This window comes from Papaver somniferum, chromosome 2 (genome assembly GCF_003573695.1).
Source record: "Papaver somniferum cultivar HN1 chromosome 2, ASM357369v1, whole genome shotgun sequence".
Classification (NCBI taxonomy): domain Eukaryota; kingdom Viridiplantae; phylum Streptophyta; class Magnoliopsida; order Ranunculales; family Papaveraceae; genus Papaver; species Papaver somniferum.
This window is the reverse complement of record NC_039359.1, coordinates 161,737,798-161,760,860: the sequence shown is the minus strand read 5'-3', so window position 1 is coordinate 161,760,860 and position 23,063 is coordinate 161,737,798. Positions and strand designations below refer to the sequence as shown.

Sequence of the window (23,063 nt, the reverse complement as noted above, 5' to 3'; positions counted from 1 at the left end):
TCATTGGACTTGGGCTTACAACTTACAAATCTGTGCAATCAATTTATGGCCGACAACAATTAATACTAGTTTCTGTTACTGCCTATCGAGAGTAGCTACTTCACAGCGATATCATACTGTTTCTGTAGCAATGAAGCTAAAAATATTGTGCTATGACTCCGTGACAGTTGGAAAAGGGAAGTTACCCAGAAAAACTGATGTTTACTTCATATGTTTTACGGTTGGTTTGAAGCTGAAAGTTGAAACCAAAAAGCAATAAAACAGTTATTGTATGAATTCTAAGTAATGAAGTCTTAAGAAGAATCATCACAGGTAGTAATATCTATTCATTACATCAGTGCAGTATCTGATAATAGTTGTGGATATACCACTTACATGATTATCTTTCATGGTTTCAACCCAAAAAGAGAAAAGGGCAAAGCAAAAGAAAGAAGGCAATCAAAATGTTGATTATTACCTCACGCTGTAATTCTATGTTATCTATCTTTCTCGTCGAGATTGGTGGTTGTTTCTTTACTTGGGCGTGGATACCCTCTCATTAGAGAAATTAAAACATGTGAAGCACCCAAGCTTGCTTGTCAATAACGACTTCAACAGAGATTCTGTGAATAGTTATTCCTTCCTGAAATTCAAAATCCCTGACCTTTTACCAATGTACATCAATGCACCGACCCCGTCAATAAAATCAACAATGTAAGAAAAAGCCACAGACAACTGCTGTGTTGCTTAATGCGCAAATGGCGAACCTGATTTATGTTCATGGGTATATTTTGACTAGCTAATCTGATCTCACTCTTATAGAAACAACCTGATATCCTGAAAGAAAACCCTTGAGAGCCAGGAACAGCAAGATTGGTCCCTACTCCCTAGCCAGGTTGATTGTATCTTTCAGCAAAAATTTCAGAATTGTAGGGAAGTTTCAGACTCAAGCTCAAGCTCAACATTAACTCATCACCTCCTTCTATTTCAGTCCGAATACGGGATTCCCTAAGCATGTCAGTGTTACTACTGCATGCTTCCTCAACCCTCTCATCCACCTTGGTATTGGCACTCCCTGTAGCAACACAACCCTTTGCACGGACTCGAGGAGAGGGCCTTGTAAATGAGTTATCTCTTGACAAAGATTTCTTGTCCCTTGATTTCCTATTTGTGGTTACGTACCCACCAGCCAGAGCTTCCAATGCTTTTGTGGTTAGCGGTCGATTTCTTGAACTCTGTCGGCGGGCATTAAGAGTAGGCTGATCCTCGGCACTAGAGATACCATTTGAGGTTTTCACTGATGTTTGAAGATCCTCTGGTTGGATTACTTCAGCTGGAAGAGACAAACCCTTCGTACTTTCATCATAATGGAAATCCCTCTCCTCCATGAAGAAGAGATCACCATCTTCATATTCCGGTAGTGCATTCAGATCGATCATAGCCCGCTGTTCAGCTCTCCGACTGACTAGCTTTTCATTGATATCATGTCGGTCTTCTTTAGTTGAAGAACCAGTCGATACTTTATCTTGAAATGGATATACTATAGAAACCATATGTTCACAGGTGTCAGGTGAGTCTAAATTGGAAGAGGGCTCCTCTTCTTTTACTCCAAAATGTGTGGATATGTTATTTGTACTCAAGCTTCTCTCTTTATTAGCACAAGGACCTACTTTTTTTCGTTTCTTCACTAGAGCACTAGAGTTTGACTCTCCAGATTTTGCTCTCTTTTGTAATATACACTTCGACATCTTCCCCACATGCTTGTTGTTATTAACTGCGGCATACTGAAACTCGTGATTCTCCATGGGAAAACTGCTAATAACTGAGCCATTAAGTGAAACACACTGCCTTGAAACACCAACTAGACTATCTGCATTAGAGTTACCCTTCCTCAGCCTACTAGTAACAGTATCTTGCTGAGGGTCATCAACCAACATATCAACTGAGCCTGGATCATCCAGTCGCTCTTTAAAGCTTACTCCAACAGTTTCTCTAGATATACTTGGAGTAGAAGTATTATTGGTCTCAACAGGTAAGGTTTTTAGATCTCTCATCTTGAAAGGTCTTTCCCCATTTATCAAACTGGTATCCACAACAGTAAACTTCACTAGATCTGAATTAGAACTTGCAAGCGGCGGTTTCAGATAACAATGGCGTTGATGATCTGAATGAATATCCTGATCCATCTCTGGAGCCCACTCATGCTCTTCCTTGTTGTCATTTTCTCTGGGTGCTTCTTCTACCTCAACGTCAAGAAGAGTTGGATCAGATACCACTTTGTCCAAAACATCAGTGACAGAATCAAAATAGTGATTTCCTTTCACATGTCGTTTTCTTGAGAACTTCTTGACATCCGGAATGAGAAACACTAAAGAATTCTTGTTACCATTATTATAACCTTGATACTTGGGTTGCTCAGAGTGCCATCCTCTGGCAAGTAAACGGGGCCAAACGGCTTCCCAAAATAGATCATTAGATCGAGCTTTGCTTAAACGGAAATCACCATTTAAAAACTTAAGGATATCCGCAGATGTAAGAGAGTTACACTCTTTGCCAGTTGGAATTTCTTGACGAACAGGGATAGCTTGGTTGCTCCTTACAGAGTCTGAAATGCCAGTCAAATCTCGCTTACCCTTGCCGATTCCGACAGCTTCTACCAGTGTTTCTATACCCACTGTTTCCTTCATCATAGAGACATAGTCCTCAAGCGTAATAGTATACTCTGTTAATTTCTTTCCCGCCTGCAAATTCGCAAATGACATATATAAAGCAGCTCTATCTGAATAAGGTTTCTGCAAGAAAGTATAAGAGCATAACCACGTTCCCTCCTTATAAAATGTTCGGAAATGGTGAGACATTCTGGTGAGTGATACTTATTTGTGTGAGGATCAACATCATGCTGGTATATACAAGAGAGGCGATGGATGCATTTTTGCAACTGTAATATAGAGTTTCTGCATAATTTGAAATTCTACGGATACCTGATATATTTTTATACTAAGATAATTTAACAATGATGACCATAAGAAAGATAAGTTGAATTTTAGATCTGCTAGAGCATTTGGGCATGCTACCAGTACCAATGATTAGTGAGATTGATGTAATCTAAAAGCAAAACGTGCTAGCTACACTCCAGATGCATTATCTCATGGCACAAACAAAAACTAGATATATTAGTAGTTTAGTACAAGGTCACATGTATGCTAAGAAGCCCACAATTTGATGAGAAAGCTAAAATCTTCCAGAAGGACAAAAATATTGAGGTACGGTGGAAGGTCTACTGTAGAGGCTACATGTTAATAAGTGAAGGTTTTATTGTGGAAGATTGATTCTAAAAACCAAACCATTGAAGAAATATAAGCTTAGCCACTTTAAGAGGCAGAGAAGTCTTCGAAAATGATGGCTTTGTACGAAATAAAATTACTCAATACAATTTTGATACAAGAACACGAGGATTTAGCGGAAGTATTTTCCATTTATTTTGCAGAAACATGAAAGCAGTGAAAGATTGCATCAACATTATGAAATCAACTCTAAGATTTAATACATGAAACTATAAAGTGTTAAAATCTATTGTTTTCACTGATGTACTTCTAAGGGATATAGGAAACTAATCATGACGACTTCATAAAGACATAGTAAGTGCAGAGTGGAAATTAATTTGCAATTGTGACCAAGAGATCATTTAATTTATACTCCCCAGCAAAACTTTTGAATCTAAGTATCGACAATACCTCTATGAAAGCATTTCTGCACTCCTTGGGAACATGGGGAAGCAAGCGTGATAACAGTTCTTGTTGCCGCGATCCAGTGAAAATCTTTTGCCCGTGTACACATTTTTTGCTTCTTATCTTCCTGCCTTCTGACCATCGACGGTGTGCATCAGACCTAAAAAATCTCCCGTAGTAATATGACTGTATATCACCCATCTCTTTACTTTCAACAAATTTCTTCACCTGAACAAGATTCTTCCCAAAAATATAAAGACCGAGGAGAAATCTATCCTTCTCAACATCCCTCCAGGAATTGCTTACTAAACCTGGAACTGGACAGTAATTTTTGGCAATTAAGTTACATTTCTCATTCATTGAGGGTAAATCCGCATCCATCCGGTTGCCAGCTAACGTACTATTTTCTCTACTATCCAATTTCAGAAAAGGTTCAACTTTAGCTTTTGTACCTTTATGGTCTGAATATTTGTGCCTGGCTTTCCTTTCAGACCTATTTGCACCCACTCTACCATCTGGGGCCCGTTGCAATTTTATCCCTTCAAGTTTGATATCATCGACTTGATCATACACCCACATAACTGGGATGGATAATCTCATTGGTGAAGAATGACTAGTACCAGCTGCTTCGAAATGAGATGCGGTATTCTTGAAGTTGTCCGGTTCCCTTTCTCTTTCTGGAATTTCCACCTGGTACTGATCTCCAACTCGAGGAACTACTTCTGGTTCCCCGAAGATATCATACCTTGGAAAAAGCAAAAGCTCAGCAGATGTGTCTTCAGTAAGGTGCTCACCGTCGTGATCCATTTCGACAGAATCCATCTACCAATTGACCTGAAAGAAAAAACAATTCAGAACTTAAACAATCTATGATAGAAATGAAACATTTTTTAAAGTACTCAAGTATTTATCTCGGCAGCTAGTTCGCCCGTCGTACACACCTTTCAACTTATAGACAGAACTGTGTTCCTAAGTTCCAACTGCAAAGTCAGCTATCAGCGTTTTGACGCTCGTAACGATATACGTCATTTGAATAGTTCTCAAAGCTAAGTATTTCTAATTCGTACTCAAACCAGTACATTAACCAAGTCTCAATATGTTTTTCCAAAAACAGTACACAACACCCATAGGAGTCCATGCGAAGTTAGAAATGAGTATGTATTACTTAATTAAGCCTAAAACAAAACATAAATCGACTGTTAATATTGGATTAAATGGGGCAAAGAAATCTAAGTTCAACTACTCCATCAGAAACATAACAAAGATCAGTGATACATTAAACTTAAACTTAAACTTAAACATATCAAACATATATCAATTTTGAACTAAAATTTACAAACGACGAAAAACAATTATCATTTCTAGATCTGTTTCCGAAAACGAATACCATACCCGTGGAATGTATGCAACAAGAACCAGAATTTAGAGTAAACCCGACAAATATACTAGATGACCGCGCGGTGGGAGGCCTACGACAGAAACGAACTAACGAACTCACCGCAGGAACAAAGACCCTGGATTTTGATCTCCCACTAGTTGAACTATCTGGGACAATGAAGTCTCTGATCCAATATTAGTGACCTTAACTAACACGCATCCGTGTCATTCAAAATTCCACCAATAACCTGTTAACATTGTGTAATAAATGTCACTTAAATTTGTGATTAGAAATGCAAATAATTCAACAAACAGGAAGAATAATAAGAATAAAGAGATCCTTGTCCCTTGGATTTTTGGCCAATGGCCTTGCGTAGCTAACAAGGATAATTCAACAAACAAATTAACGAACTCACCACAGGAACAAAGACCCTGGATCAATATTCTGATCCATGGTAGTATAAAAGTGCTTCCGTTGCTACTCCAAAACCTCAACCTCATAAGAAAAGTACCTCCCAAACCTTGTCATGTGGCCATGCTCCTTTCCTAGGACGTAGTTGGTTTTAATGTTGTGCAACAATGTGATTAATGCATCACCCAATTCAAAGTTTCAATTTCTCACATCGATGTTCTACCTGCATGTATATAACAAATGGTCATTAGCAAAATATTCTAGCTGTATAATGCGTGATGAGTCGGCATTGACCAGTTATGCTCTGCATAACTGCCTAGATCGTTCCAACATAAGAGTTTGTAACTGGTAATCAAACATAATTTTGGGTTTAGTGTTCAGATCATAGGCCCATAACCATATGTTTTCTGGAAAATATAACGAAAGTTGTGTAAAATTTATGTCAATAATTCAATCGAACCAAGATTCTATCTCCCCAATTCAGTTACATGTGAGTTCATTTTCATCTTGTCTTAATTATCAGTTAAGAACATAAGCTCTTAATACACTGACAGATGAGCAAAGCACCCTACTACTGCAGAAGAAACTATTGGAACAAAATCACATATTATCAAGAATTACCTTCAATCCATCATTGAAATTCTTGTATGAACTGCCACAGTTTAACTTCAGCTTCTCATTGCAACCACGATTCAACTTCTAATCTCCAACTATTAGTTGTAACATAATGTAGATTAATATCGATTAATATCTAAATCCTAAATAAGCAATTATTATACGGTCTCAATACTATAAACCTGTGTTTAAACAGAACCCACTAATCAAAATCCCTATAGAACGCTTAAACTACAATCAATTTCAAAACAAAATCTTTAAGGCATTTTATCAAACACATAAGTTGAATTGTACAAAACAATAAGTTTGTTAAAATTAGGCTAGATAAGCTACAACATAGAATTAATATTAATAACCATGAGTTCATGAATCATGCTTACAACATTGATAACTTCTGTAAACAACTATACATGAAACTCTCTATAGTTGCAGAAAGTTTTAGTTAGGAATTAGGATACACAAAAGAGGAAGTCTAGAATAAGAAAAAAAACGAAGCTTTGACATGACGCAGTTCGATAGATGATTAAACCATACCGTTCAAGTTGTCGAACTGCTAGCCTGAAATTTGGAAGAAAGAAGAGATCTGTAAATTTGAAGTAACAACAACTCAAAAACAATAAAAACAAATATATTAAACAATCAAAACAGAGTTATTAAGAAGATAAAAATGAGAAATTATTATTTTTTACTTCACCTCTAACTTTACGTGACGAAAGGGAAGCATGAGTTTGAAGGGTAAAATGGGGTCGCATAAGTATATTTCTGACCCTTGGATTGGATTGTCAACTTTTTCACTCCTCAAAATATACAAAGTGTTTTACAGAAAGAGATGCAGAAAAGAAAGAAATGGTTTACCTTGTTAAACTCTCATGTATACAAATTCATGGAGGATGGAGGAACCGGAAGAGATGGATGAACCGGAGGAGAGTCTTCGAAGAGACAAACAAAGAAAGAAAACCAAAGTCGTTTCCTTTCCTTGTCTAAAAACACGAAACCAGAAGAAGATGGAGTCTACAAAGAGAGAGAAAGAAAGAAGTAAAAAGTGATACGAGAGAGAGAGACTGTTTACATTCTAAAGGAGACGAAATCTAGAGAGAGTTAGGAGATTTACGCGCAGCAACAGGAGGTTTTGTTTTGTTTATGGAGAGGATTTTTTTTTTTTGATGGACACATCATTTGAAAAGATGTGACCACAGCGTTATTTTCGTTACTAGTTTACTGCTAGTTATATTTTATTTTATTTTTCATTTATTTGACCAAACTGCCCTTTATCATTTTTAATCTTTTATTGTCAATTCTCTTATTCTTTTTTGTTCTTTTCGGGTTTTTTTGTTTTCATTAATCTCCTCGTAGTTTTTTTTCGTGGTTTGATTGGGATAATATCCAAATTAATCGGAGTATACCAAATGAGACAAAATAAGGTCATTTTAAAGTAAAACACAAAACCCTTTATCCACATATTTACAAAGATAGCTAATCTATCCTTGATTAATTAACACTAATAAATGTGATTAGAATAATTAATTTAATTAGTTAATTATTTGATTGAGATTTTGAAATTAGGTTTTATTTTAGATTGAACTCATGGATGTGGGTAGATTTTTGAGAATTTTTTTTTTTTTAAAGAATTCTACTTGTAACGGAAATGAAATCGCACTACTCAAACACTTATAAATATGGGATTGTAGAGCTGCTGGGCGATTTTATACTCAAAAATATAAAAGGAATCGATATTTTCAGTTATGAAAATATGAAAAGTCGGCAAGGTCTATGGATGAAGAACATGCCGACTATATCTGGCCGGCAAGGTCTGTGGATGAAGAACATGCCGACAACTTATGGCCGGCAAGGTCGATAAAAAAATACCCTGCCGACTATAGGATTTTTGACATACAGAGAAGGTGTTACAAATGCATGATTAGTCGGCAAGGTATTAATTTCATAACCTGCCGACTATAGTCGGCAAGGTACAGAGATGGATACCTTGCTGACCCTGTAACTGCTAATTTCAGAGATGAAAAGTCGGCATGGTATTCAACCTTATACCCTGCCGACTTTTGGTTCGTTTTGATTCTTCTTTTTTTTTTTTTTTTTTTTTTTTTTTTTTTTTGATTTCACATGTATAGTTAGAGTGTAGAAGAAAGATTTTGATTTTTTTTTAATATGTTTTGGTCGGCATGATTTTTTAGTATGGGCAATTTGGTCTTTTAACACCTTTTAGACACCCCTTAGCACACTAGTTTGAATAGGAATAAAATGAATATACCCCAATTAATCTAGGTATACCCCAATCTCGCCAGCTTTTTTTCCTTTTTTTCTTTTTTGTTTTTTTTGTTTCTTTTGTTTTCATTTTTCTCCGGGTAGCTTTTTTTTCCTTTCTTAACTAATTAAAATCTTTATCATTTCTAGCAAAATAAATAGATGAGTTAAGAGCAATGATATAACAAGCACAATGTGGACAGGGTTCCCATAATTAAAATATAAGAAGAAGAAAAAAAAAAAAAAAGTAAGTCAAACTTGAATATTAAAAACCCCAAGTTACTAAAATGCTCCCTCAGTACCACGTATATATGCAGATAAAATATCTTAGATTAAGAAATTTCTTTTGATTTTATAAATAAAAATCTGCGAGTCTTTATCAAATACTAGAGAGATAATTCGGATGGTACCAAAGACCAATATCCAAGTTCCAATCAATTTAATCAACAACCAAACGGTTGGATATTCTAATTGATTGAACAACGCACAACCTGTGATATTTCAATTATAAAGATAAACAATATAATGCGGAAATAGAAATAACACAGACACCAGAATTTTGTTAATGAGGAAACTGCAAATGCAGAAAAACCCCGGGACCTAGTCCAGATTGAACACACACTGCATTAAGCAGCTACAGACACTAGCGTACTACAAACTAACTTCCGTCTGGACTGTAGTTGAACTCCAATCAATTTCACACTGATCCAAGGTACAATTATGCTCCTACTTCTCTGATCCCAGTAGGATACTACACACTTGATTCCCTTAGATGATCTCACCCACAACTAAGAGTTGCTACGACCCAAAGTCGAAGACTTGATAAACAAATCTGTATCACACATAAAAGTCTATAGGATTGAATAAATCTGTCTCCCACAAAAATACCCAAGAGTTTTTGTTTCGTCTTTTGATAAATCAAGGTGAACATGAACCAATCGATAACCCGGACTTATATTTCCGAAGAACAGCCTAGACTTATCAATCACCTCACAATAATCTTAATCGACGCGACGAAAGAAGATATTGTGGAATCATAAACGATGAGACGAAGATGTTTGTGACTATTTTTATATCTTGCCTATCGGAGATATCAATCTTTGCGATTGTACTTGTACGATATAAACAGCAAGATCAGATCACACAACTACAAGAAAGTAGTATCGGTATGGCTTCACAATCCCAATGAAGTCTTTAAGTCGTTAACCCAGTTTGAGAAAAGAAAACCAAGGGTTAAAGGAGAATCGACTCTATCTTACAACTAGTATCACACGTAAGGTGTGGGGATTAGGTTTCACAGTTGCTAGAGTTCTCCCTTATATATTCTTTCAAATCAGGGTTTGCAATCAATGTTAACGTAGTAACAAAGCATTCAATATTCACCATTACATGAAAACCTGATTAGAGTCAAGCTAATATCTTTCAACCGTTAGATCGAAAACTTAGCTTGTTACACACAAATGAAATGCACGTTTCTAGGTCTGTGTAACCGTACCCAAACATGTACATTTGTTGGTTCAACAATATTTAACCAAGTGGTTATCCATATGATCACTTTCATATCAACCATCTTCTTCTTCACCATAACTAGTGACTCAAATGAACTAGTTAGAGAGTTGTTCAATTGCAAGGAAATCTTATGTACTACACAAGACACAATTGTAGCAAAAACGATTTGATTCACTCGAATCGGTTCATGAACTTTATATCCACGGTTTGCAAAACCATTCCTTAGTTTATATAAACATGAGTTCACAAACAATCGTTTTTAGATATAACCAACTCAAGTTTGCGGACTGGGTTCGCGGACTTAAGTTCCCGGAAGGAGTTCAAAAACTCTAGTAGATTTTCTCAGGTCGAGAACTTCCGCCAGTTCGCGGACTGGGTTCGCGGACTTATCTCACACGACTATTCCGGTTCTCTTGATCAACAAAGTTCACAAACTTCGGTTCAAGGAATAAGAACTTATACATATATGTGTTTCCACAACAATGATTATATCCATCAATGGTTATATAATCTAAACTCTCATTTAAATCATTGAAACATTCTTAGAGGACGTTATATAGTTGTTATTCACAAACTATTTTTTGTCAAAGAAATTTTCAAAGTGATTGAAACATAACATGACTTTCATCACTAGGGAAAGATGAATTCGGCCAAAGAGCAAGCTACCAACACATATTTCGAGAAATAGATTGATGAGATAAACTCGTATCGAAATAGCAAATGTGTATAATCAAAGTCTATATAGCAAAACGACTTTTGTCTCAAGATAGGAGATAGAGTAGATAGACTTTTGAGTGATAAATGAGTTCAAGTCTCCACATACTTTTTTGTCGATGAAATTCCACCAATTCCTTGAGTAGTTCTTTGTTTTGTATAATGATTCGCCATGGAGTTCTTGAGCTCAACTACACTTTCTATCCTTGTCCGAGACTTAGCTATAGTAGACTAGAAATCAAGACTTATAGTTTTGATCACTAACATTGACAAACATGCTTAAGATAACAATGCATGCGAGTTCGACCGAGCAATGCTCTAACAAGGAGTTCTTAATTTCGTAACTGTAATAACTTCATAACAAGTTTACTGTTAGGAAATTAAGAAAACCTAACCATAATTGAATCTCCAACCTTAATATTTTTCATGATTTCAACCAATTTAACCTTGATATCCCATAATCCCGATGTTTAGTTAGTTGGTTGTGGTTATAGAGATTTCAATTGAAGATTACATGTGTTTTGAATCACCGATCAATAAAAGACGATAAAATGATTTAATTTGAAAAAAATAGGCAAGGATTCGCGGTTGATGAGGGAGAGGAAGTTTAGAAGAAGATGATCAAATTTTTGAATTAGAATTAGGTTTTGGTTTTAGTTTTATAGTTTTTTATTTTAGATGGAGGGTAACTTAGACATTTGATATTGCATCATGACACCGCATAACCAACTTTTTAATCAGTAGGAATCCATGTGAAGCCCCTCTATTTGAATGTGAATCCCCTATATTAGGTTTCTAGATTTAACTTCTGAGCATTGATGTGTGTCGTAAGTGCAACAAATTAATTAAGATATTTACCACTAACTAACTAGCAGTATTGCGGTAGTAAGAGATCGTTCCTACAGAAATCTGTGTAATTGATAGGTTATTTGAATCACCAAAATAAAGTAAATAACAAAAGGGGGGTTTGGTTATAAGATAAATAAAAAGACAATAAGAAAGGAAATAGATGATCAAGGAATCCTTCGTCGTTACCAAGCGATAACTGGATTAGCATACTTATCTATCTTTCGTTAGAACCACTCATCACCAATCGTAGAATATCAACAAGCTCTGCCATCAAAACAGATTTATTAAGAAGATAAAAATGAGAATTTTTTTTTTACTTCACCTCTAACTTTACGTGACGAAAAGGAAGCATGAGTTTGAAGGGTAAAATGGGGTTGATAAGTATATTTTTGGGTTTGACTCTTGGCATTTTGGACTACTATCCAAAGATGTGGGTCCAAAATGCCAAGAGTCAAACCCGTCCAAAATGCCAAGGGTAAAATGGGGTTGCATAAGGATAAAAATGAGAAATTATTTCCAGGAATTATGAAAACCGAATCTGGACTTTATTACATATCTTGAAAATATTTTCGGTTTTGGAAATTCTTTGGTATCCAAACTTCCTTGTCTATAAATACCTGAAGTTTACATTTCTGGCAAACTAATCTTTCGTGACAACAAACTTCCTCGGTTGTGTTGTTGCTGGTGAAGCCGCCTATTCGGAGAGGAGAGTAACCTAATTAGGCGAAATATCTTACGACCGCTCAGTTTAAAGTCTTCTTTGGGATTGAGAAGCTCCATTAGTACTGTTGGTGGGAAACTTGATAATTACGGTTTATCTTGTTTGATTGATTTGATTGACTAACGGTGGTTGAACTTTGATTGCACCTAGTTTGTTTATGCTTGAGAATCTTCTCTTCTGATATAAGATTCACTCAAACTAGATCGAAGTTTCGACAGGGATCTTTAGAGTTTTTGTAGTTTTAAAGACGATCTTGTTATAATCCATTGTTAAAAGATTCTATTATGTGCGTGATTGATCACAAGAGATTCAAGTTGTTGTGTGCAGGTGTTTATTGAAGATCTAAGAAGATTTGAAGACAAAGAAGATATTGAAGATTTCTGATTGGGGTTCATAATTTTTGGTGTGCACAATACTTGTTTCAGTATAATAGGATCCACCTATAATCGGTTTATCCTTGTGGTAAATTAGATTGATTAGCTGTGTAGATCGACATCAATACAATTCTTTGTGATTAAAAGTATTGAATACAAAATCTTAACAATTACTTCGGTAGTTGAGAATAAGATAAATATAAGAACCTGATGAAGGAGTTTATATGAGATAAACAGAAGAGCCTTTGTCGAACTCACATAACTTGGTTGAAGAGAGTTGATACCAAACATATTTGTTGTTCCTTTACTGTTTGGAACACGAACCAAAGTAATTGTTCCAAGTACGTGACTTATTCATAAGTTGGAGGAGTGGGAATATAGACAGAACTAGGTGAACTATAGGTTTAGTTGCTTGGTCTCAACTATACGAAGTTTGTTTATTTTGTATCGTGGATTAATCCTGAGAGTATTCAATTTTGAACAAGGTCCCGGGGTTTTTCTGCATTTGCGGTTTCCTCGTTAACAAAATTTTGCTGTGTCATTTACTTTTATTTTCCGAAATTATAATTGTTGTTATTATAATTTAAAGTAAATTACACAAACGTTAATTATTATTTACTTGATCACAATCCTATTGTGTTTGGTTAAGTCCGAACCTTTTATCAAGTAAATATACTATGTTGTTGTATTCTCTCGATCACGTATCCATAGATGATCACACGAAGTGTGAACCGATTAGTTGCATTGTCACGACTCAGTCCATAGACAATCACTTTCGGAGAAAAGACTTATAGGTAGAAAAAGTTTTAGCTTGAGGTATATTTGGGTACCCTCGCCTTTTCAATTGTTATCAGAACAGGCAAACACGAAAAGATTTAACAATCTGTGTTTGGTGCGATCCAACCTATGAGAATTGAATCTAATGAATGATTCAGTTAACGTAAAGAAAGACTTCAAGAGTTTTGAATTAACACTTGATGATGGCATCTACGATTCAATATCTAAAGAAATCATCTCTAGAGATTCTACGAGACAAGTTAATCTTGTTAATAATGTAGAAACCGATAACGACTGGAAAATACGTCTACAAGAGGGGTTAGATGAAATTTCCGATGATGATGACTTAGATTTTGAACAAGAAGTAGAAGAGGATATCTCAGAATACTCTATACTGCTAGAACCTTTGAAAAATGAAAAGCTGAGAACTTCAGATTTTCTTGGTTTTATGACTCCTATTTGTCGTGAGAGCAAGAAACTGAGGAGGGTTTTTAAAAGATGTTATACGGGTTTCCGCACCAGTGATTATTTTCTTAAATATCGTACATACGATCTAAATTCTAAGAAATTAGAATGTGAAAATCTTCGAAGAGATCTCTTTTTGTCGAAAAAGAAACTTGTTGAATTTGAAGCAAGGGTTATTTCTAAACCAAAGAGTTTTGAAGAGAAAGAAGGTGTATATCTCTCACGAGAAAAACATCTTAAGGCTGATCTAGATGGTGCTCTTGATAAAATCAAGACATTGGAAGAAGAAATTTTGGAACTTAAAAAGTTCAATGTCAGCTCAAACAATTTAACCTCAATGTTAGAAGCAAGTAGAAATCATCGTGATACACGAGGATTGGGATATACGGGAATAAATGCTTCAAATATTAACAAAGAGGTAAAATTTGTTAAAGCTACTAATTCTTCTCAACCAGAGGCTTCCGCTGATGACAAAGATGCTCATATTTCTTGTAAAGAAGAAAAGTCTGTCAAGCCTAAGAATAGTGTTCAACCAGCAGTAATCAAAGAAGGAATTTCTGCTAATGTCAAGAAAGCAACAACGTTGAACAAAGATAAGAAGAACAAAAATAAGAAGAAGAAGAAGAAGAAAACTCGTCGAGCTCCAATGTAAGAGGATCCACAAAAAGGTAACATCAAAACTCATACTTCGTATATTTATACTAAGTATTGTTATTATTGTGGTAATAAAGGACACTTCAATGGGGATCCAAAGTTCGTAAGATGCAAGATGTACTTTCTTTTGTATCAAACGAATTGGCTAAGTTTTCTCCTCATAATAACTCAGATCGTTATTGTCCTAAGTTTAGGCAAAAGAATTATTATAATGATAGTTCAAATTTTGCATATCATTCGACAAGGTCATCTCATAAAAGGCCTGAATATAGAAAGAGAGATAACTTTGTAAATGCAAAGACAAGATCTGATGTTCCAAATTGGAGAAAGGGTGTTTCGCAAAATATTCAAAAGGACAATGATCCTAATGGTATGAAGGATAAGGCTGCTCCTGCGAAACCCAACTCTAAATGGGTCCCGAGGTCCTCTATACACAAGAAGGTACCAAAAGTTAGTCACAAGAATGACTCTCAGCTGTTAATTATTCGTGATAATAATTACAAGAGTCTTCTTGAAAGGCTAAAGAAAGACATTATGTCTGAAATCTCTTGTACTAGTAAAGGTTGTGATAATGACACTCTTCATTACAAGTCAAAGAAGAAATACAAGAGATGGAAAAAGAGAAAACAAACCAAGCAAGAGGTCAAGAATGATGATTCTGTCTTAGTCACTCGTGACGAACAAGACAAGGATCAACTCAACACAACCTAGTTGTGTTAGAATGTGCATACTCATCTTAGTGCTCAATATTTTGAAAGGTGAGGAAGCACATGAAATTGAGCACACGATCTCTCGGTTATTATATGACTAATTAACATCTTTAGGAGATTTCTTTTCTTCTATACTCATACTTTATCTAACTATAATTGAGGTTTTAATAGAAACGGTAATTGTGAGTTTGTGATGTTGATATCTACTGATCATATATGTGTAGCTCTTGTTTTTACGGTTAAAACGAGCCAAAAATCACTGAATTCAGACAACGTATGCAAAAGTTATGTCAAAAACAGTTTAGTGTTGTGATCCGTCACAAGTAACACTTGGGGTACCTATCCTAGTGATAGGTGTAATATGGGGAACCGATCCTAGTGAGAGGTCCCCATATAAATAAGTGTAAAACTGTTTTGTCCATTTTCGTCCGAACTCGGAATGACCTCATTCTTTTTGCATTGTTTTCGCAACTCAATTCCCTACAAGATAGAGGTAATTGCAATACTTGATTCTTTATTGAATATTTATGGTGTATTGAATTTGTGTTTATGGAATGTTTGATTTCGGTTTTCTAACCTTGATATTCGATCTCATAATGTTGTGAACCCTTATGGTTTGGGTGACTTTTTGATTTAGCAGGATTAAGTTCTAGCCCATGTTGATAGGCTTTATCAAAGGATCATGAGGGGTTCTGGTAGAAACAATATGTGAAAAATTCAAAATATGTTGAATCGGTTTTGGTTTAGCATAAAAGCATATGTGTTTCGGCGGTTTTCAACTTTTGCTTGCAATTGTTAAAACTGATTGTCAACCTTTCTCTGGTAAAGGTTGGTTGTTGTTATTCTTTTGTTTTGTACAAGGATGACAACATAATGATATTTCGATATCAATTCTCCCTGGACGAAGATGCAAACATATTGGAGAAGTGGATGTGAAATTTGAGGTAACAATTTTGTTAGTTAATTGTTTTCCTGTTTAAGAAAAGCCTGATTTTATTTCATATATTTATTGCTTTTGCTTAAAAAAAATTCAGTACAATTGATGTTTTATTCCATTATTTGTGTATGGATGTGTGTGTGATTCAATTGTTTCCGGTTAAGAAAAGATACTGTTATCTTGCTTTATTGTGTGGTATCAATTATTTAGGCTTACAAAATTTCGGTGCAGTTGCGGTGCTTTAATGTCTATGTTGTTTCAATTGCTTCCGTTTGAGGTGAACAATTATGCAAGTTGATTTATTTGGTTTCTATGAATTGTTTATGGCTTAACGAACAAAAAAGTTTACGGGATGAATTGTTTAGTCCAATCCGATTTCGTACAAGAGAAACTAAGTTAATTCTGATCTTAGTTAGACTTATCAAAGTGGAGGTTTATCTTATTCAAGTCTAGTCGAATGCCTTAACAAGAAATGCTAGTTAACTAAGCTAGTAATTGTCTTGTTTAAAAGTTAAAGGTCTAAGTTATATGGGTAATTAGAAGCTGATGAGAAAAATAGAGTTATATTTATTTTGGTCTTATCGAACAAAGTGATTGTGTTTGTACAATCGGTTTAGCAAAGGAACTAAAGTGCTTAGTTGATTTTTGGTTTGCTAAACTATTAGGAAAAATTTCTTCGGGCAATTATTTCCTTGGTAACATATCAAAATAAAAATACTTGTAGTTTCGGTTTTGATATTAGTTATCAAAAATGGTGTGTCGAACCCTCGTGCTTAACTCTATAGGTTGCAAAGTCTATTTTGAGATTTGTAAGATTCTTTTCGGTTTGTCCTTTATTTTTTTCGTTTCTTTGTCATTTTGTGACAAAAAAGGGGAGAAATATATATATGGAGTAAACAAGTGATACTGTCATTGATTTTATATTGATTGGTATCACTAAAGGAAAGGATAATGGTGCTTAAACGTTTATCTAACGAAAGAGTGAAAGCATAGACTAAGGGAGAGTAACATATCATTATCAAGTGAATAACAAAGACGTGCGGATTGAAAATATACCTATCTTACCTTTAGGGGGAGTATTAGCTTTGTTATTATAATGTCAACAACGACATTTAAAGGATTGAATGTATACAGGTTTTTGTGCTGTTGAATTCAGGAATCAAGCGTATTTGTAATGAATTCTTGTAATTTGTTTATTCATATGATGTAAGAGTTTTGTCACTAAATTGACAAAGGGGGAGATAGTTAGAGCATAGCTCGGTTGAACCCACCAAACGTTGGTATGTCAAGATTGGTTGTCATATTTTAGTGAACCAAAACTCATTTAAAGAGTCGCTTGATTATGTACTAGAGTCAACTTCGTATAGGTTAGCTTGAAAGTATTAGGATATGAGACATTACAAGTATTGCGAAGACTTGAATAAGTGAAGAAGCAAGGAGCTACAACGACAACATCATCCTTCCACTTGAGGTTAGTGATATTTGACTTGAATTGTTTCATTGCCTAACGTATCTTTCAAGTCGTGCATATTGGAAACAAAACTGTGAAGCATGATTGAACTCTAGATATACATAGTCTTAAGGAATACAATACGAGGTTTATTGCTTAACCATTAAACTTTGTAGATAAGACATCGACATAATCGTTTGAATGTTATTGATTATGTATGGGTATGAGGTGAGGATTTCATCCTAGGAAACAATATTTTTACATGTGTTTTAAGGAAGTAAATGCATGAACTTGTTTTGTGAATCGAAAAGGAAATTTCCAGCCATTATTGGTATTGTTATTCATTGCATATCTTGTGAACAACCAATATGTGTGATTTAGTATAACCGCTCATGACTTGTTTGTGTTCTTGGTAAACTATTCACAAAGGCCTAACTTATGTATTGGTATGACTTTTATTAGTGAAACCGATCTTAAGTAATCACCTGAGATGGTATGATCGAGTTTGTGATTTGTCTAAGACCAACTCTGGGTAAAGGGGAACTGATCCTAGTAAGAGGTGCAACATATCACAAAGGGAAATTGATCCTTGTATGAGGTGCAACAAGTTTATAGCAGAAAGGGGAACCGATCTTATGGACATGTGCAACACGTTTTTAGTCAAGGGGGAACTGATCCTATGAACATGTGCAACACATACAAGTTAGATACCATATATATGTGGGGAAGAGATACTAGTACCTAGTCAACCTAATTTTGGAAAGCTAGTGTGAATATGCACAGTACTCACATGGAGGTAGAACCGAAACTTGTTTTGGTAGAACCGTTAAACCCATGATTTGTGATTGAGTGTTCTTGATCAATCACATGGTTCTTGAAAGTCAGATGAACCAATTCTAAAATTGTTTGGAAGTGTGGCAAATCGGCTTCAAGATTGTAAGTATGAAAAAGGACTTAAAAAGTAAGGATGTCGACATACTTTGAACATGTGCAATAACGCTTATCTTTAATTGTTCAAAGTTATTCCTTAATAGCTAAAGGAAGAGAATCCTAGGATCGAAACATAAATAAGTTAAGAATCTCTAATTAAGGTTGTTAGTTTTATTTTAGTAAAATGAGAATTAGTAATGTGCATTTACTAGTTAGAGATTTTCCAAAGAGATTTTCGGTCATTATTTTGGACAGAGCATTTCCAAGAATTATGAAAACCGAATCTGGACTTTATTGCATATCTTGAGAATATTTTCGGTTTTGAAAATTCCTTGGTGTCCAAACTTCCTTGTCTATAAATACTTGAAGTTTGCATTTCTAGAAAACTAATCATTCGTGACAACAAACTTCCTCGGCTGTGTTGTTGGTGAAGGCGCCTATTCGGAGAGGAGAGTAACCTAATTAGGCGAAATATCTTACGTCCGCTCAGTTTAAATTCTTCTTTGGGATTGAAAAGCTCTATTAGTACCGTTGGTGGGAAACTAGATAATTGCGTTTTATCTTTTGTTTTCGATTAATTTGATTAAGTGTTCTAAACTCTTATTTCAATCATTGAAACTTTCTTAGAGGATGAAAATAACCGTTTTCACACACTATTAACATCAAAGCGAGTTAAACTCAGCTCGAAATCTCAAATGTGTATAATAGAAAACTATATCGTAATACGACTTATGTCTCAATATAGGAGATATAGTAGAAATAGACTTTCCAAGTGATAGATGAGTTTCAGTCTCCACATACCTTTTGTTGATGAAGTTCCACAAGCTCCGCTTAGTAGTTCTTCGTCTTCAAATGATGGACACCATGAAGTATAATGCTCAACTACACAATCTATGTCCTAGTCCGAGACATCTATAAATAGGATAAAAATCAATACTTATAGTTTTGATCACTAACATTGACAAACATGCTTAAGATAGCAACACATGCGAGTTTGGACGAGCAGTGCTCTAGAAGATCTAACAATCCGTGTTTAGTGTGATCCAACCTATGAGAAATGAACTCGAATTCACATGAATTGACTTTAGTTAACATACTGCCAAGATTTGACGGAACAAACTATCTATGATGAAAATTTTCTATGAGATCTTTTTTTCAATCACGAGACTTTAATACTTGGTTATTAGTCTTCGATGGTTATAATCGCCCGAAAGTAGAAAACTCATAAACCGAGTTAAACACTTGGTGGATTATACAAGCAAGGCTTTTGCAAAGTAGAATTCAGATGGTTCGAATGTTATTATACATGTTGTAAGCCGTGATCTAGAACATCATGTATCAACATGTCAAACTTCAAAGGAAGCTTGGGATAACCTTCAGATCTTATTAGAAGGTAACACATCTGAAAAGGAAGCTAGACTTTAAACTCTCACTTCTGATTGAGAAAACCTTCGAATGGATGATAACGACACTTTTGATGAGTTTCATATTAAACTGTATGAGATAGTTAATGCTTATTTCTCTCTTGGAAAGACTATTTATGAAAAGATATAGTGTGCAAAATTCTCAAATCGTTGCCATCTAGATACAAATCTAAGAAGCATGCAATCATATAAGCAAATAATCTTTCAACACTTTCAATAAGAACACTCGTTGGAAAGTTAAAGATCTTTGATCATGAATCACAGTTTATTCAAGCTAAAGGAATTTGTAGCGCCCCTTAAGCTAGCAGCTGACTAATCCAAGGGATTAACTAAATAAAGAGGCACTACGAATCTAAATCAAATATTTAAACTTTCAATTAAGAAATCTGCTAACAAAAACTTAACCCAAAACTAACCCCGCTCAGAAATATATATACAAGAACTTCTCTCAAATGATACATATATAATCTTCATTTGGTTTACAAAATAGAATATACAACATAATAAACATATCAGAATACAACCAACTAACGAAGTCAACTTCTCGGAGATTTCGCTGCGCAACTCTGATCTGTCTCTGAAACTGAAAGTGGGAATGGGTGAGCACATCATCCCTAAAAGGGGTGCCCAGCAGGAATAACATTCAACTTTAAAGGAATCATGAGCAAGATTTGGAAAACAATACATGTTTTACCCAAACAACAATGTGACTAAGTCATTGGTAATACTCAAACATGTATACGGACAAACTCCTTCGTCAAACAATGTATACAATGGTTGTGCAATTCCGGACTCGCAAATCCACATCTAATCGTAAGTATTGATATCGACAATTCCGAAATCGCAAAATGCCGACCAATATATCATAAAATCTCTAGGTATAAATGTGAAGGATCATATCCTATATACCACAGGTGGAAATTCTTATTTCCCAAAACAATTCATGACGACAACAAAACATTACAAGTCCTTTCCAAACCATGGAAAGATTAAAAGAATCAACAGAACTATCATAATACATACTAAACAAAGCATGAAATGCACAGACTGTAAATACATGAGTTTGGAAAACATAAACTTTTGTAAACGAAACAACAATGGTTTCAAAAGAATTAAAAGTATTCCCACCTCTTTTGATGACAAGGCACGCCTACCTCGAGATCCACGATCTACGGTTCGTCCTTGAATCGATCGTTGTTAATAACTAACTGTTAATCACACAAGAACTCTAAGAATATAACCAAAATGGCTCACACAAGAATCATATAAGTCTATCTAATAGTTCTAAGTCCATTTATGACTTTACACCTTTTCATTCTGTAACTTTAACCTAACTAAGAGTTTACTATTCCAATTAGGTTGATTGTATAGCTAAATCATGAGAAGATATACAACTTTGTATAAGGGACCAAAGGATAATTCAGACCATAAGGGTCTAATTCATGTTCATTAAGAAAATTAACTCTAAGCCCAAGTCCACTAACAAGCCCATTAACTCAAGGCCTGGTCCAACTGAATCAAATAACGGTCACTAACAGTTAGACTAACGGTCACAGGTCGACTAAAGGTCAACATAAGTCAGGGTCAAGTCAAAGTCCATGGTCAATGGTCTAGGTCAACAAGTCAGGGTCTGGTCAGGTCACTGAGTTAACTCGGACAGACTAATGAGTCAACTAATATTAAATCAGTCAATTATTTGACAGGGATGACTAATACACTAAAGTTTCAAGAGCAGAAATTCATACAACTACTATACATTCTATTAATTCAAACAACTTCATAATCAAGTTACAAATACAATTACAACTTACCTTTAGGTAGAGGATGTAAGCCTTCACCAAGACCATCAATAACTCTACATCTACCACTACATATCAACCTAGCTCAATCACTAACACAACTGCAGCTCCTACACTTTTAAGATAATCACTCATAACACCTGCAACTTCATTCTCAACTCAGCACTACCCCCAACTGTAATCTTCAACCCATACACATTTCAAATCCTAATTATATTCAACCTCTAAACACTTCTCTAAAACATTAACATCTCTGCCAGCTCTTCATTGTCTCCACCAACAGCTCAATTAGCATCAACTGCAACTCTCAGCATCACTATCTTATTAGCTTCATTCTCCAAAATTCATCTCAACTCAGTTCATCTATAAACTGCAATTCTCATTTCAGCATCACTACAACCACCTGTGATCTTCACTCCTAATCACCAACTCACTTATCTACATCTGCAAAACAACGTTATCACTTCCTGGAGCAATACTGTCACTGCATATCCACATTAACATTCAATTCAACTTCTATCCAATACTTCTTAATCAACTTCAATCAACAACACCCCCTGTAATTCACTTAAAAGTCCAACTTCTCAATTTCACAATAAAACTGAAACTAAAACTCCGTAAGATCCAATTCAACTTCAGTATAAACAATCCTTTCCCTGCATTCCACGACACAATCTCTTTTCCCCTAGATTTAGCATGCTCAACAATAACACCAATTCCATAACTCAACTATACAATCAGTTCAAAACAAATATTCAAATTTCAACAACTCAGAACTTACCCAAATACCAGCATCCTCTTAATTGTTGTTTCACCAGCCACCTCCATAGAAAACCTAAATTAACTAAACCCACAGTCTTCATCATCACCAACAGTTCTTAACTACTCTCAATTCAAATCCCAAATCTTCCTTAAAACCGACCCAAACCTTAACTGTCAATTTCAAGCTAATCTTCAATCTCAAACTCTAATTCGGATAAAACCCCTCTCTAATTTCATCTTATTCATTTATTCATCTTTCTAATCGAACTTCTAAACAAACTTATAACAAACCCTAATTTCTGAATTCTGATTTACCTTATATGAGTTGAATTAACCTTTTGCATCAACAACACCATCAATAAACATCAAGGTTCTCGACTGATTCATTCATTACTCTTGATTTCTTCATCTCAAATTTAAAACCCTAACTCCGGTTAACAGTAGCAACTCTATCTTCTTCATCCTGAACTCGAATTAACTTCAACACTATCAACAATCTGTACAACCCATGTGCTCTTTATACGACCTCCTAATCTCCGATTTGTTTCTCAAACCAGCGCTCGACTGAAGAATAGAAAAGAGCAGAGCAGAGAATAGAAGAAAGAGAAAGAAAGAGAA

At 35.1% G+C, this 23,063-nt stretch overlaps 1 protein-coding gene and 1 long non-coding RNA gene across 9 annotated transcripts; both read right to left on the bottom strand.

Annotated features, from left to right (window-relative positions):
- Nucleotides 1-293: 293 nt before the first annotated feature.
- LOC113349595 lies at nt 294-7,276 on the bottom strand. 8 transcript variants are annotated; one of them, XM_026593580.1, is made up of 8 exons: nt 6,967-7,276; nt 6,646-6,694; nt 6,118-6,206; nt 5,501-5,719; nt 5,100-5,332; nt 4,160-4,541; nt 3,714-4,024; nt 294-2,720 (listed from the first exon to the last, which is right to left on the bottom strand). In XM_026593580.1, exons 6-8 carry the CDS (start codon nt 4,527-4,529, stop codon nt 867-869), a joined length of 2,535 nt encoding a protein of 844 aa, XP_026449365.1. In that variant the 5' UTR covers nt 4,530-4,541; nt 5,100-5,332; nt 5,501-5,719; nt 6,118-6,206; nt 6,646-6,694; nt 6,967-7,276; the 3' UTR covers nt 294-866. The 8 variants fall into 8 exon arrangements, with proteins under 8 accessions (XP_026449365.1, XP_026449357.1, XP_026449361.1 ...); XM_026593572.1 differs by having other exon boundaries at nt 3,714-4,541; XM_026593576.1 differs by having other exon boundaries at nt 3,714-4,541; nt 5,206-5,332.
- A 13,042-nt stretch (nt 7,277-20,318) lies between these two features.
- Nucleotides 20,319-23,063, bottom strand: LOC113349594. The gene is made up of 3 exons (XR_003360288.1): nt 21,696-23,063; nt 21,013-21,092; nt 20,319-20,467 (listed from the first exon to the last, which is right to left on the bottom strand). It is a non-coding gene; the product is annotated as an uncharacterized LOC113349594 (long non-coding RNA).